Source organism: Alligator mississippiensis, chromosome 5 (assembly GCF_030867095.1).
Source record: "Alligator mississippiensis isolate rAllMis1 chromosome 5, rAllMis1, whole genome shotgun sequence".
Taxonomy (NCBI): Eukaryota; Metazoa; Chordata; order Crocodylia; family Alligatoridae; genus Alligator; species Alligator mississippiensis.
Window position 1 is genome coordinate 213,909,917 of NC_081828.1, and position 14,291 is coordinate 213,924,207.

The 14,291-nt window shown below is 46.2% G+C and overlaps 1 protein-coding gene across 1 annotated transcript in view; it reads right to left on the bottom strand.

The window, feature by feature from the left end:
* The window catches only part of OBSCN (obscurin, cytoskeletal calmodulin and titin-interacting RhoGEF), a 247,659-nt gene that overhangs the window by 221,047 nt on the left and 12,321 nt on the right, over nt 1-14,291 (bottom strand). The window contains exons 2-4 of the mRNA XM_059729369.1: nt 12,952-14,089; nt 3,203-3,472; nt 623-883 (exon numbers count right to left, since the gene is read on the bottom strand). Of these exons, the coding sequence (XP_059585352.1) occupies nt 623-883; nt 3,203-3,472; nt 12,952-14,080 (1,660 nt within the window). The 5' untranslated portion in view covers nt 14,081-14,089. The remainder of the gene's footprint in view (nt 1-622; nt 884-3,202; nt 3,473-12,951; nt 14,090-14,291) is intronic.

A 14,291-nucleotide genomic window follows, 5' to 3' on the forward strand; every position in this document is an offset into this window, starting at 1 on the left:
AGACTGAGCTAGCAACCCAAATACAAGCTCTCCAGTGACCATGGGTATGTGCATTAGTTGCTTTAAAATACCAAAGCTCATGTCTCCATACCCTTTCAGCTATTGTCATCCCTACTAGCTAGATTAAGCTACCACAAGTCCGCTGCCGTTATGTCTTTCCTGAAGACTGTTACAGAGAGGAAATACACACACACACACACACACACACACACATGCACACGCACACATTGCTCTTCTCCCCCCGCCCAAATTTTTGTGCTCTCTTGCTCACTTTTACAAGAGATGTTACAAAAACATCTGTCATCTCCATAGAGCATCTAATTCACCCTAATACATTAGTTGTTAGTGTTAGCATCTAATTTACTCTCATTTAGAGCGCTGGTTAAAAGCAGGCCCTTATTTCAACATTTCCCCATCCCTGTTCACTCAGGGACTTTAAAGCACGAGACCTGTATAAATATAGGAATAGTAGTTAGTGCTGTGAATCCCAGGAGAACCTAAGAGGTCATCTGCTGGAGGAAAAGTATGGTAAATTAGTGCTAACACTAATAACCATTTTGACTGAGCGCATCATCTTGGTGGGAAAGTGCAACGTGCATCAAAAATTGAAAGCAGAGCTTACTGCAGACAGCGAACTGGGTGGATGTTCTGCATTCTTCTGCCAGGAACGCAATCTCTCCAGCATCCTCCATCTTGCAGTCTCGGATGATCATGGTATGTTGCTTGCCCGATGAGGTGATGTAAATTCGGTTGCTGGGCTTCAATTCTTCCTTATTCTTCAGCCAGCGGACGTTCTGACACTCGTTGTCCAGCTCCACGCAGAATATCGCCGTATCATTTACCCCGACTGCAGTCTTACGTGGCAGCTTCTTAATGATGTTCCCTTTGAGAAATAAAGTAACCAAAATCATATGTCAGACTTGAAATACTTGAGCCTCACTGCACTACCCAGTTCGGTTGGATCAACACAATGTCAACAGCTCCAGCTTAAATGCGATATATATTTTTGATTCAAGAAGTCTTGGGGGGAAATTCTAGATCAGAATAGGCTATTGCAATGATTCCTTCCAGACTTCAATCCATGGAGCCATAAAAAGGGGGATAGTAAAGTCTGTAGTGGGTGGCTACAATCAACTGTACTTGCAGTTTAGGATCTGATGTTTCTTCTGTTGGGAAAATACAGCGTGTGTTGCCTTGGCAAAGGAAGCATTTAATTATGGGAGACAAGGCTCTTCATGTGAATTTGATATCTGTTATTAGACCAACTTAAATAGTTGGAAACAAATTAATTATGGTAGGCTTTTTTCATGTGCCATGAACCCATACTAATCCCTTCCTTAAGGAAGCCAGCATGCATCAGAGAACAGGTAGGTCCCTGGAGGGATACTGCTTTGGACTCCCTTACATTTATCCAATTAATACCATAGTTGATGCCCACACTGCATTCCCTCAACCTATGAGGAAATAGCTGTGAGATCTTCGGGTGATTAAAAAATAATTAAATCAGACCTGCCTATTCCCATGGAGTCACATTCGACTGCTTATGGTGTTTCCCCCTTATTGTAACTTTGACATTTCCATAACCTGCAAGGAAAAACTCAAAGTTACAGGGCAAAACTGTCCACAGGTAACTTTGGTCAGATTTTCAGGGAAACTGTTATCACCAAGGACATTTTGGATGTGGAACACCCTCTAAAACCAAAGATCAGAGCTATCTTCATCAGAGTTATTCAGATTTAGGCTGGATAAAGCTCTGGGGGTGGATTTTATAAGGTTTGTTGTGAATTGCTCAGGACTTTAGGATTCACTCTGGTGGGCCAAAGACATCCTCTGTATCAGTGGTATCAATGTCCCAACTGTGGAAGTGCCCAATACAAGTGCATGATGATGTGACAGTGAAGGGGAAAGATCCTTTCCGACTCCCACGTGAGATCACTTTACACCCTATAGCAGGAGGTCTGGTTACACACGCACAATTTCCTTTGCCTGTGAAGCTGCGAATGTTATTAATGGCTGTAGCATTATTTAGGCATGGGTAGGGTTTTCTTTCACAAGGCTTTAAAGGAATCATTAATGTGGTTACGCTATATCTTGCTGGCCCTCTGTGAAGCCATGAACACTACAGGAAGATTATGCAGATGCTCTGAAACCGTCTCTGAATCTTACAATCCCACAGTCAATCAAGGAACCCGTAATATGTCCCCAGTTACAATCACAATTTCTTTAATTTTTTGAACCCTCGTATCTCTTTGGGCCTTTTTATCCCACGATGCCCACGCTTATCAACATGCACATGCGGCCATTTGTTTGCAGGTGCAAAACATGCACTTGTATATGCAAATCTAACACATGATCAGGGCCCCGCTGTCTTCTGCCACCAGGCTCTCAATGAGTGTGTCAATGGGAGTAAGGGCAGACCATAAATAGGAAAGAGCAGATGCAGTTCCCTGCATTTTTCAGTGGGGCTTTCCTTTACATTAAGTGGAGGTGCTTGTCATTTATACAACAGCAAGCAAAATCAGAATCAGGGCCATCGCTCATGGATGTGTATTTGCAGATCCCCGTTCCTGCTGGTGAATCAGTAATCTCAGTATAGTTCTGTGTTTCTGAGCCCTCTGTTACTCTAAACCCTACACTTCAGTGCAGAGAAACCCTAACCCACCACACCTTGGGAAAAGTGGGATCTCAGTTTGGATCTGCCTCCAACTTTTGCCAGTGGCTCCTAAGCTGTGTAGCCAGCCAAGGCAAATCTCCAGATCAAAGCAGCTCCCAGCTTCAGGTACAACTGGGTCCAAATCTAAACCCTGCAATATTGCACGTGTTACCTTCTAGCGACTAATCTTCATGCAAGGATTACAAGTTTGCTACTGAGTCCAGCTAAGGGCCAGATTTCTGTATGTGTTCTGCTGATTTCAGTTGTCCCAAATCCTCTCGCCCAACCAAGACCAACTTTTGCCTAGAGATGGAGACTTCCCCATTAGCAGTCCGTTCAAGGAATTACCTTAGCAGCAGCTCATGCCTTGCAAGATGACAGTCGTACTAGATTTTATTGGTCAGATGGTAAAAACTAGCTGCAAACCCCACTTCAAACCATCAGCGCAGTCAGGAAAAGATTCTGATCCCAGCAATTGATAAATGGTAAGAAGCAAGGTTAGAAAGGGAGGAAAATAAACCCAATGGGAGTGAATATTCTCTCTCTCACCTTGGACGGTCAGTTCTGCAATGGTCCTGCTCCCTTCTTTCATCTCGCAGATATAGACAGCATCGTCGTCCGTGGTGACGTTCTGAATGGTGAGCCGGCGGTACGTTCCCTCTTCTTCGATGTTGTACTTCTTGCTCTGCTGGAGTTTGGTCTCCTCCTTGAACCAGGCGGTCTCCGTGCTTGGAACAGGCACCTCGCACTGGAACATGGCAGACTCTTTCTCCTGAACTTCAACATCCTCCAGCTTTGTCTTGAAAGGAACCACAGGCTCTGGGAAAAGGGAGACAAGACATGAGAACTTGCAAGGCCTTGGCGGTATGGACGGTGGGAACTGATAATCCAAACGACTTGTGCATTATCACCAACTTTTGCTGCGATTTGCATTGTGCTGGCATCCAAAGGTTTGACGCTGGGATCAAGCCCCGTTGTGGCGGGAGCTGAACCAACATGTGCTTCAGAGGCCGTTCTGCCACTGAAGAACACGGGTTGACTCGGACAAGCGTTTCAGGACATTTCACAGAGTTTAAGACCACAAAGGGCTTTTTATCTATCCAGTCTGACTGCTCACATGATGCAGGCCATAAAGTTTCACCCAAGTATACCACCATAAGGCTAAAGAACAAAGTATGTCAAGATGACAAACGGGTTTTGGGGAGAAGAACCCAAGGTAACAACATTAGGAGGTGAGATGAATGCATAACAGAGCCTGCCTTTTGCATCGTCGTTACAACAAACAATATGCTGCATGCACAATGGAGGGGAGCCAGCGGGAAAGATGTGGAAGGGAAGTGGGGAGAGGTTTGTGGATGCTCCTTTCACGATGAGGACAAGAAGCATGTATTTATTGTAGTGGAGAAGGGGGGACGTGGGGCAGAGGGAGTTCAGCACTGTGGATCTTGCTCCTTGTGTTTTGGGAACCCAGCCCGATCAAACCCTCACTCGCAGGCTGGGCAAGATTATCTAGTGCACCTTGGGCTATGTTTCCATGCAATTCAATCACAGCTAATCAAGGGGAGGGTGGTATACCTGTTCTTGCACCTTTTTTGCATGAGGATCTCAATACATTTCATAGAGACAGCTCTCCAGTGGAGAAACTAAGGCACAGAGAAGAGTCAGATACAAACTCAAGATCAGATACAAGCTTATGGCAGAACAAGGGACTGATCACAGATCTCCTAAGCCCTATCCTAGCACTCTGATCACAGGATAATCCTTCCTCAGTGACACCATCAGACCCAGGGATAGAGCCCGGTTCATCTACCTCCCCGTTCTCAGCTTCCCTTAATGGATCACAGCTTCTGTTCAAACCTTTTTTGTTTCCACCTACGTGCAAAAGCTGAGCCAAGGCATCAAGGGGATACACGTTATAAACAGAACAGAGGGATTTAGCTCTCTGAGCTCAGTAACTCAGCTGGCAGCCACCATCTTACAGCACTTTGAAAATGGATCTTTTGCAACCCCTAATACGCGAACATGTAACAGGAGAGAGAAAAACTAGCGCTTGTTGAAAGACTAGGTGGGAACAGGCTGTGCTCAAAGCAATAGGGAAATGACTGAGGAGCCTTATGTAACATGCTAGAATAGCCGATGCCTTCTGCAGGACAGACTGCCAGAGCCCAACCAGCTGTATGCTGGGGGGCAGTGGGGGCAAACCTTTCTGGTAGGCATGCCACAAATTAGCCCTGCACCTTCCCCAAGTGCCACTTCAATCCCTTTCCCCCGCCAGATCTGCTGCTCAGCTTTCTGCTCCCTGCCCTACCCGCCACTGTTGTCCCAGCTCCCAGGCCACACATCGAGGCAGCTCTGCTACGTGCGGTATGCAATATGCATGCCGCTGCTTGGCCGCCCATGCTGTAGGCACTGGCGACACACAAAGATCAGGCCCTGAACCATGAAGTCATGCTCCGGAGATGAGAAGCCTCCATTTTGCAGAATTCAGGGGATGCGGTGTATTTTGAACGGTAGGATTTTCCTGCTAGCTTGACTTACATGTCCACAGAGGACGCATACATCAGCCATCACCTCTGAGGAAGAAAACTGAACATGCACACCTGTTGCTGCCAGAGTCTATCCCCAGCTTGCAATATTTCACGCTATCTAGGGCACCTTCCAGAAGCAGCTCTTCTGCCTGCAGCCCGCTGGCCAGCGGGTATAACTCATGCTCTCCTGTTCCTCAAGCACAAAAATTAGAAATCTGTTCCTTTTGGTCAGGCTATGGAGATAGTGCAGTCAGCTCTGGGGCTGGCTATTTCATGCCGTGGTGCCCCCACCACAACAGCACTCCCATCACTTCTAGATCGGAGCCTGCAAATTTTAGCCACACGAGGGGATTCTGCAGCCACACTAGGAAGGACCGATGCTAGGTCCCAGTAATAGGGTGATTAGGGAAGTCTTGAATGGATTACATGCACCGAGAAATAACTGGGAACTTGTGCATGCTGTAGCCTAGGCTACGACCAGTTTCCAAGTGGTGACTGGGGGGAAAACGGGCATGAGCTCCACCGACCAAATATGCTTATTACCTTGGAAAGATTAAACTCCTGCCTCAACCTGCTTCCTGAGCAAATCTAAGTGTATCTATATGGAAGGGAGTCTAAACTGGTGTAACAAACACCTCTTCTGACCCCCTCGGCACGTAAAGTTATCCTCCACCCAGGGACGGACATGTAATGCACACCCTCCCAATACATACCACCTCTCAATTTATCCTTCTGTGCCTGAGAAAGTATGAGCTGATGTACCTTGCCTGGAGAGAGGGGTGGAGAGCAGGAAAGCACTAATCAGAGGGCCAACTTCAGAAATGATGTGCGTGCTACAAGAGGCTGCAGCTCCAGGGGCGCCTACGGGAATGGGACAGGTATCCAGGTGGTAGCTGCATTGCTGTAGCAGCAAAAGCAATTAGGACTCATGGTAGAGGTGATATCTAAGGGCATGTGATTCACGTGCTGAAGGGGCCAGAAAGAGGCACAAGATATACCAGTTTATATTCGTGGGAACTCATTCCCATATGTGGAGCAATGAAGCCAATTCTTCACCCCTATCATTTTCCTTCCACTTTGCAATCACAGCATCTAACACAAACCAGAAAGCCCTCCCGGGAAGAGATGTGCATGCCTTAAATATAGACATCTAATAACAGAGGACATCCAGCTGAAAAAGATGCCTGAGCTATAGCCACGGAGCTGAGTTTATATCTGGTAGAGGTAGGACTGATCCCGTTGGTAGCCACCTTGACTCAGCAACATCCTCTGAAAGCAGAATTGGATTTTGAAATTGGATGCAATTTTAGTTTTACTTTTCCCAGGAATGGTCTGTCTCAATTAAAAAAGCTGCAGCTGAACTCAAACTGGCTACATGAATCAAGGACAATAAAAGTCCTTCTTCAGATATGTGAGGAGTTGCAAGAAAAACAAGGGCAACATTGGACCCCTGCTGAACCAATTGAGGCAGCTGACTACCAACACCCAGGGAAAAACTAATCTGCTTAATGATTACTTTGTGTTGGTTTTTCACCAGCCCACAGGGACCACCAAGGCGGGATGACCCAGGTGAGGGAGAATATATGCCCACTATTGGCATAGATCTTGTGAGGGCGCATCTTGAGAGGCTGGACCCCCACAAATCAGCTGGTCCAGATAGGTTGCACCCAAGAGTGCTAAAGGAGCTGGCAGACATCATAGTGCAGCCACTGGCGAGGATATTCAAGAACTTGTGGTGCTCAGGTAAAGTATTTGAAGATTGGAAAAGGGCCAATATGGTGCCCATCTTCAAGGAAGGGAGGAAAAAAGACCCAGGAAACTACAGGCCAATCAGTTTGACCTCAATCCCTGGAAAGATCTTGGAAAAAATCATCAAAGAAACCATTCTTGATAGGCTAACAGAAGGTAACATTCAGAGGGACAGCCAGCACAGGCTTGTTGCAGGTAGGTCTTGCTTGACCAAACCCATTTCCTTCTATGACCAGGTGATGTATCACCTGGACAAAAGGGAAGAGGTTGCTGTCATATATTCAGACTTTAAAAAAGCCTTTGACCTGATGTTCCATGATGTCCTCATGGAAAAATTGGGCAACTGCAGCCTTGGCTACTCCACAGTCTGATGGTTGAGGAACTGGCTCCGAGGTTGGACCCAGAGAGCGGTAGTTGATGGAACCAAATCAATGTGACGCTTGGTGACCAGCGACGTCTCCCAAGGCTTCATTCTTGGACCTGTGCTCTTTAATGTCTTCACAAACAATCTGGACACTGGTGTCAGGAAAGGACTGGCCAAGTTCACCGATGACACCAAATTTTAGGAAAGAGTGTCCACACTTGAGGACAGGCTGGTGATCCAGGCCAACCTCAATAGGCTTGCAAGATGGATGGATGAAAACGTGATGGCATTCAATATGGAGAAATGCAAGGTGCTCCACCTCAGGGAAAAAAAGCCCCACATCACACTTATAGGCTTGGCAATGCTACGCTCACTAGCATCATGACCGAAAAAGACTTGGGGGTCATGACTGACCACAAGATGAACATGAGCCACCAATGTGATACCGCAGATGGTAAAGCAAACAAAACTCTGGCTTGCATCTACTGATGCATCTTGAGCACATCCCAGGACGTCATCCTCCTGCTGAACTCAACTTTGGTGGGGCCCCAGCTGGAGTACTGCATCCAATTCTGGACTTCACAATTCAGGAAGGACGTGGAGAAACTTGAGAGAGAGCAGAGGAGAGCCATGCTCATGATCAGAGGGCAGGAAAACAGGCCTTATGATGAGAGGCGGAGAGCTATGGGACTCTTCAGCCTGGAGAAATGCAGGCTCAGGGGGGACCTGGTGGCTGCCTATGAGTACATGAGGGGTGTGCATCAGGATCTGGGGGAACGCCTGTTCACCAGAGCGCCCCAAAGGATGACAAGGTCCAACGGTCCCAACTCCTGCAAGACCGTTTTAGGTTGGACATAAGGAAAAAATTATTTACTGTCCGAGCCCCCAAGGCCTGCGATAGACTCCCTCTCAGAGTTGGTGCAAGCACCTACTCTGGACACTTTTAAGAAACACTTGGATGCTTGTCTTACTGGGATCCTTTGACCCTATCTAACTTCCTGCTTTTTGGGCAGTGGGGCTGGACCCAATGGTCTTATGAGATCCCTTCCAGCCCTAATGTCTATGAAATCTCCAAGCCTGGACTTGATAAAAATTAGGCTGATCCTAAATTTCCTATCAAATTTAATGGTCTTGGCTTCCCACCTGGACTGCGTCTTCCATGATGCAATGCAACCTCACATCTGGTTAAGTCACCATTGTTCACCACTGGAGTTCAATAGCCAGAATGCATCTCGGCAGACCATAGTGTCCATCCCTGGAGGTTTTTAAGACCCAGGTAGACAAAGCCTTGCCTGGGATGATCTAATTAGGAATGGTCCTGCTTGGAGCAGGGGGTTAGACGATGACCTCCTGAGGTCCCTTCCAACCTTAATTTTCTATGACATGGAGCATCTGAACTACAGTTTCCAAGAGGCAAACCAGTAGCTCAGCTGGATGTAGTTTCACGATGAACCAGATTCAAACTTTGAATCAAAATGATCTGCCATTTCTAAACCAAACTTTTTCAGAACCTCTCATCCCACCAGCAAAAATATCACTGTTTCTACTTCCTCATCATTTGGGATGAAAACTCAGGTTGCAGCTTCACAATGCGTTGCAAGCTGAAGATCCCAATTTTCGGTCCACTATAATAAAAAAATCATATAAGAGCAACTGCTTTATTCTAGATTCTGTGCTGCTAACAGAAGGCTCATCTCCATTGTCTCAAAATGCACTGAAAGGTTATTTGAGGATGTCTTTGATATCCACATACATTTTTAAACACTTCCTGTCCTTTTCACCATATACCTATTCCCCAGTCCAATGCCTAATTTTCCCCTCTGTTGAGTATGAATATACCCCATTCATGGCAACCAAATGGAGCCCTTTTCAATGGGAGGACTGCAAGGAAGGGCAAGAGTGAAGCCCCAAAAGCTTCTGCATCCCTTTTCTAGGTTTTGTGCTGTTCCTCTCTTCCCCCTCCCTGCCGTGTCACTCCATTTTCATCTCTTTTCTATCTCCATTGCAGAGTAGTGGGCATGCAGTTTAACACATTTAAGAACCAGGTAGCCAACCATTAGCCTCTGTCCCCAAACAAGGTACTTTCTATACACCCATGACCTTTAACCTTTACCATCACTTTCTGGTTACTTAACCAGTTCCCTCTGCATTCAGTTGGCCCAGTTCTTCCTGCCTTTACCTAGGCAAACTTCTCATGAACCAGACCCAAGAAAAGTGCCTTGTATGCAATACTTCCTAACTTTATATGCCATATGCAGATGTATCAAATGCCTTCTGGAAACTCAAGTGGTTTATGCTCGTCGCTTCATCCCACCTGCTCGCCGAGTTGGCTCCTGGAAACATTCAGACCAGTTTCTCAGACAAGATTTACCCTTTAAGAAACCTGGCTTACTGCCTTCCATGGCTCACATTGCTGAAGATATTTTGAATTTCATCCTTTCTTAAAAGCTGTCAAATCCTGCCCATCACTAGTATCATGTGTGCCATTTAATTATTTATTTATTTGCTTGCTTGTCTTAGCTTCTGTAGTGCTAGAAGTTGTCATTTTGCTAACTGTGGAGCCTGGGGAATTTGGTCATTAGGAGATGGTCCCTCGGTGAAGCAGCTAGTTATTTAGGGAGAAACAAGGGGCTGCAGAGGTTGCCTGCTGCTCCACAATAAAGTGTGTTGTTTGGTTCTTGTACACCTACATTTATTGAACCCAGTGATCACTACAGCCCTCCTAGGATCCTTCTCACTAAGCAGATCTCTTCCTTCCAGCACATCCTTATAATTAGAAATTTAGTCCAAGAGGCCTCAGGAGCTATTAAAAGTCCTAGTTTTAACCCGGGGATCTCCTTAAGTCCTGATGCAGCAAAAAACAAACAACCTCCCCCCCCCCCCCAAAAAAAATCACTTTAACCAATTTTAAATTAGAAAAGGGAAGCCTAAACATACGCATTACACATGCACTTTTTTGGATAAAAACCCTGAAGAATATCTCAGCAATGGCTTGAGATTTTCAAAGCTGTCAATGAGATTTAATCACACAAGTTCTGCCCAAAATAACAGTAATGGCAATGGTCTCTCTAAACCCACAATTGGCTTTGAAAATGTAAACATAGAAGCTTTGTCTTCTCGGGTAATAATAATCAGGAGCCATGTATCTGAGATGACCTTGATGGGTCCCATAAATGTGCTATTATCTGAATGCAGTCTGCTGTTGATATGGCACATGATGGACATTGGAGAATCTGGCTGTGTCTGCAACATCAGACTAAGAGAAGATTGTTCAGTGGAGATGTGCTGCTTGCATACAAGACCTCAGAGACAAATGGGACTAATGACACATCAGCGATCATATAAATAACAGAATGAAGCTTCACTTCATTGCTTCATCTTTGGGAGATGTGCTTTTGGAGGCCCAAGGGGGACTCACGATGGCACAAAGATAAGTCATTATCCAAAAACTAATTATAACCATCATGCAAAGAGTTTCCATTCCCTCCTACCCTTGATGAGAAAGCCTGAACAAAATATGCTGTAACAAAGAAACAGACCATAAACATTTCCATTTTAACTCTCTGACTCACTGGCATTGCTTGACTGTAGACACTGATAAATAATATTTTCCTTTGGAGCTGTGGGCAGTGATCAGCAATGGCATGCTCTCCATGTCAGACAGACAAACTGGAGCTTCCAAGGCATAAATGAGATTAGACCCCGGTTTAAAACCCGTTCCAACAATGCTCTTTAGACCTTGTTCTATGCTTATAAATCATTTTTAAATCTTCTCTCACTCAGATAAGATCCATCTCAATGATTTACACCTAGCATATTGTATTGCCTTCATAGAGTCTTAACACAACCCACCAATATATATGCATAGATACAACATATAGATACACACACACACATTTATATATGTATATGTGTTCATACACACACATATTTGCTCACATGCTTTTCTTCAAACCAAAGCAATGTAGGATGAAATGCACGGGCAACAGTACGATATTTTGAGCCAAAGCCCATTCAAGTCAATGGGAGTCATTCTGCTGAGTTCATCAGGCTTTGCATCAGGCCATGGAGAACAGTGTTTGTGCTACTTTTAGTTTACCCCAGTTTTCCTCAGCATCATATTTTGATGGTAAGCAGTAAACCACATAGCTGTGAATGTCCTCAGACAGGGACTTGAAGGAGGTGTTGAGTGCTAAGCCCAAATTCAGGGGACAAAAGCAGGCTGGGGGGGAACTGAGGTGCCTTTGTCTGCAACTGTCACCAAAAAAACTCTAGGTCCTGGCTCAGTTAAAGTTCTTGCTTGAGGTTCAAGTAGCACCGCTGTGCTCAGAAAAACACAGCGGTGAGAGCACTCATCCAGGAAGTGGGAGACGTGGGCTCAATTCCCACTTCAGGCTAAAGAGGTTCAAACTTAGCCATCCCAAATCCCAGGAAAATGATGTGGCACCCATGCTGGCAAAAAGTCCATCGTAGCCATGCCACGGTGTAGCAAAGAATGCAAATTCTGGGTGCCAGTACTGTAGCAAGGGAGGGGCAAATGGGCAACTGCCCAATCTATATCTATAGCTAGATTAGATAGATATAACTATATAAAATAAATGAATATTCTATCTAGAAATCATGATTTTGAATGATTATCAATCATTTTTGATTTTGAATGATTTTGAATGATTTGAATGAATATCATATCTAGAAATCATGATTTTGAAATATATTTCTACTTATTGGGTTTAAAAAAACCCACTATCATGAGGTTTCTTTGGAGCCTGACTCATGATATTTTGCCCAATTTGGATCGGCAATGCGGTACACAATATCTTTTCAAATGACGAGGAGCAAAACGCACTTGCAGCATTCATCATTCTGTTGGGTTTTTTTAATTGCACCCCAGGATGAGAATGAGCTCTACAGATATGCTAGAAAACTGTTATTTCATATAGAAATCTCTTGTTTTTCTGAGCCATTTCACCATCTAGAAATCATGATTTTGAAATGATTCTGTTCACATTAAAAGGACAAAAGTGACCTGTTCACATATGCACACCTCACTTGCACAGAGCCGTTCTTACAGTGCAAGCGGGCCTCTGAAATTTTGCAAGATGGGAGTACAGTTTAAATATTCAAAGTGAAATAAGGACATTTTCTTTTGGGGGGAAGTATTTGCATTTAGGATTTTTCACATGCCTCTATTAGACACTGATCTCATTTATAGCAGCGTCCACAGCCTTTTCCTGTCTGCACGAAGTACAGCCTTCCTGGGTTTGGCAGCTCTGGGGGCACATGGGTTCCCAGCAGTTGATGCTGGGAAAAAAGGCAGACTAAAAAATAGAGAAAAGAGGTCTAGAGAGCATCAGCTGTTTATGGAGATGTGAAGAGAGCAGGGTGGCCAGTGGGTTCCTCCAGTGAGAAGAACAGACCTGGAAATAGCACTGGTGTTGAAGGCCATTTAGGGATCCCAGAAGAGACCAAAGGATGGGCTTAGACGGGAGGTGTTTCCTCTACAATGACATGCAAGTGGTTCTGGGAGACTTCATGAAATGAAAAGGGGGAAATGGGAGGTTTTGCTATCATTAATCAAGACCCTGATCAGGAGAGACAAGTTTTGACCCAGGAGTCAACGTCGCGGCCCCCGCAGATGAGTAAACGCACCCCCTTACCTTTGACAACCACCAGCACGGAGCTGTAGGTCTGTCCTGCCAGGTTGGAGGCCGTGCACGTGTAAAGCCCATTATCAACCTGTTTGCAGAAGAGGATCTTCAGCACGAAGTTCTCCTGCTCGTCCTCATAGATGATGTGCCGGCGCCCTTCCATAATCACCTCGCCGTCCTTCTTCCACACGATCTCAGGCTTGGGCTCTCCCGTCACGTAGCAGCTCAGCTTGGCATGCTTCCCCTCTGTCACGTTGCACGTGCGGGTCGTCACGCTGAAGGTGGCATTTCGAGCCGCTTTGGTGGTCAGGCTAGCAGCCCTCTCGTAGTCTAAAGAGAGGCTGTAGCCAATACCGGACAGCCCTTCTGTGGCTGAGTATGAAGGGGTATCCGTGACTCCATAGATGGATAGATCCGTCTTCCTGATTTCCTCCCGCCGCTTTTGCAAATGCGACAGCAAAGAGGTGGTCTTGCCATAGCCCGTGTCTAAATGGCTGGGGCTGTCCAGGTTGCAAGGACCCTGCGTCTCCACCACCAGCGCGGCAGTAGCGCTGGCTTGGCCGATGGGGTTCTCCGCTCGACATGTGTATGTCCCGCTGTCCCCCAGCCGAGCGCACTGGATCGTGAGAGCGTTTGACTCCCCGGCAGACTCGACTTGGAAGCGCTTGGAGTCCGATCGGCCCCGCAGGTGCCTCCCGTCCTTCTCCCAGTTCACAGAGAGTGGTGGGCTGCCTTGGACTTTGCACCTGAACGTCGCATCTTCCCCCAAAGTGACTCTGATGGAGGAGGGTTTCTGGATGAAGTACGGGGCGAAAGCTGTCACGGTGGTCTCCTCCCCAACTTTGATGCTGACTGCAGCAAAAGCTTCCCCAATGGTGTTTCTGGCCCTGCAGATGTACTGGCCACTGTCGCCCAAGCTGAGGTCGTAAATGGTGAGCCGGTATAGATCTCCATCTTCCACCATTTTAAACCTCCCCCCAGACTGGATGGGAAGTTTATCTTTTTCCCAGCTCACCACTGGGACGGGGTTTCCAATGATCTGGCAGCTCAGGGTGGCATCCTTCCCCACAGATACCAGAAAGGCCTTCGGTCGGGTTAAAAACCTTGGGACTCCACTGAAGGAGGATCTGTAGTCCATCTTGGTTTCCTAAGGGAAAGAAAAAAAGAAAGCTGATAAGCATGTGCCCAGCACGTCTGTTCTGTGTCGCACTGATGCCGAGACATCAGTCCTGGGAAATGACAGGATTGGCAATAGCTTCCAGTTTCCAAGTTACGGCCACAGAATCACAGAAATGAGGGTTGAAAGGACCTCAGGGGGTCACGTCTAGTCCACCCCCCCCGCTCAGAGC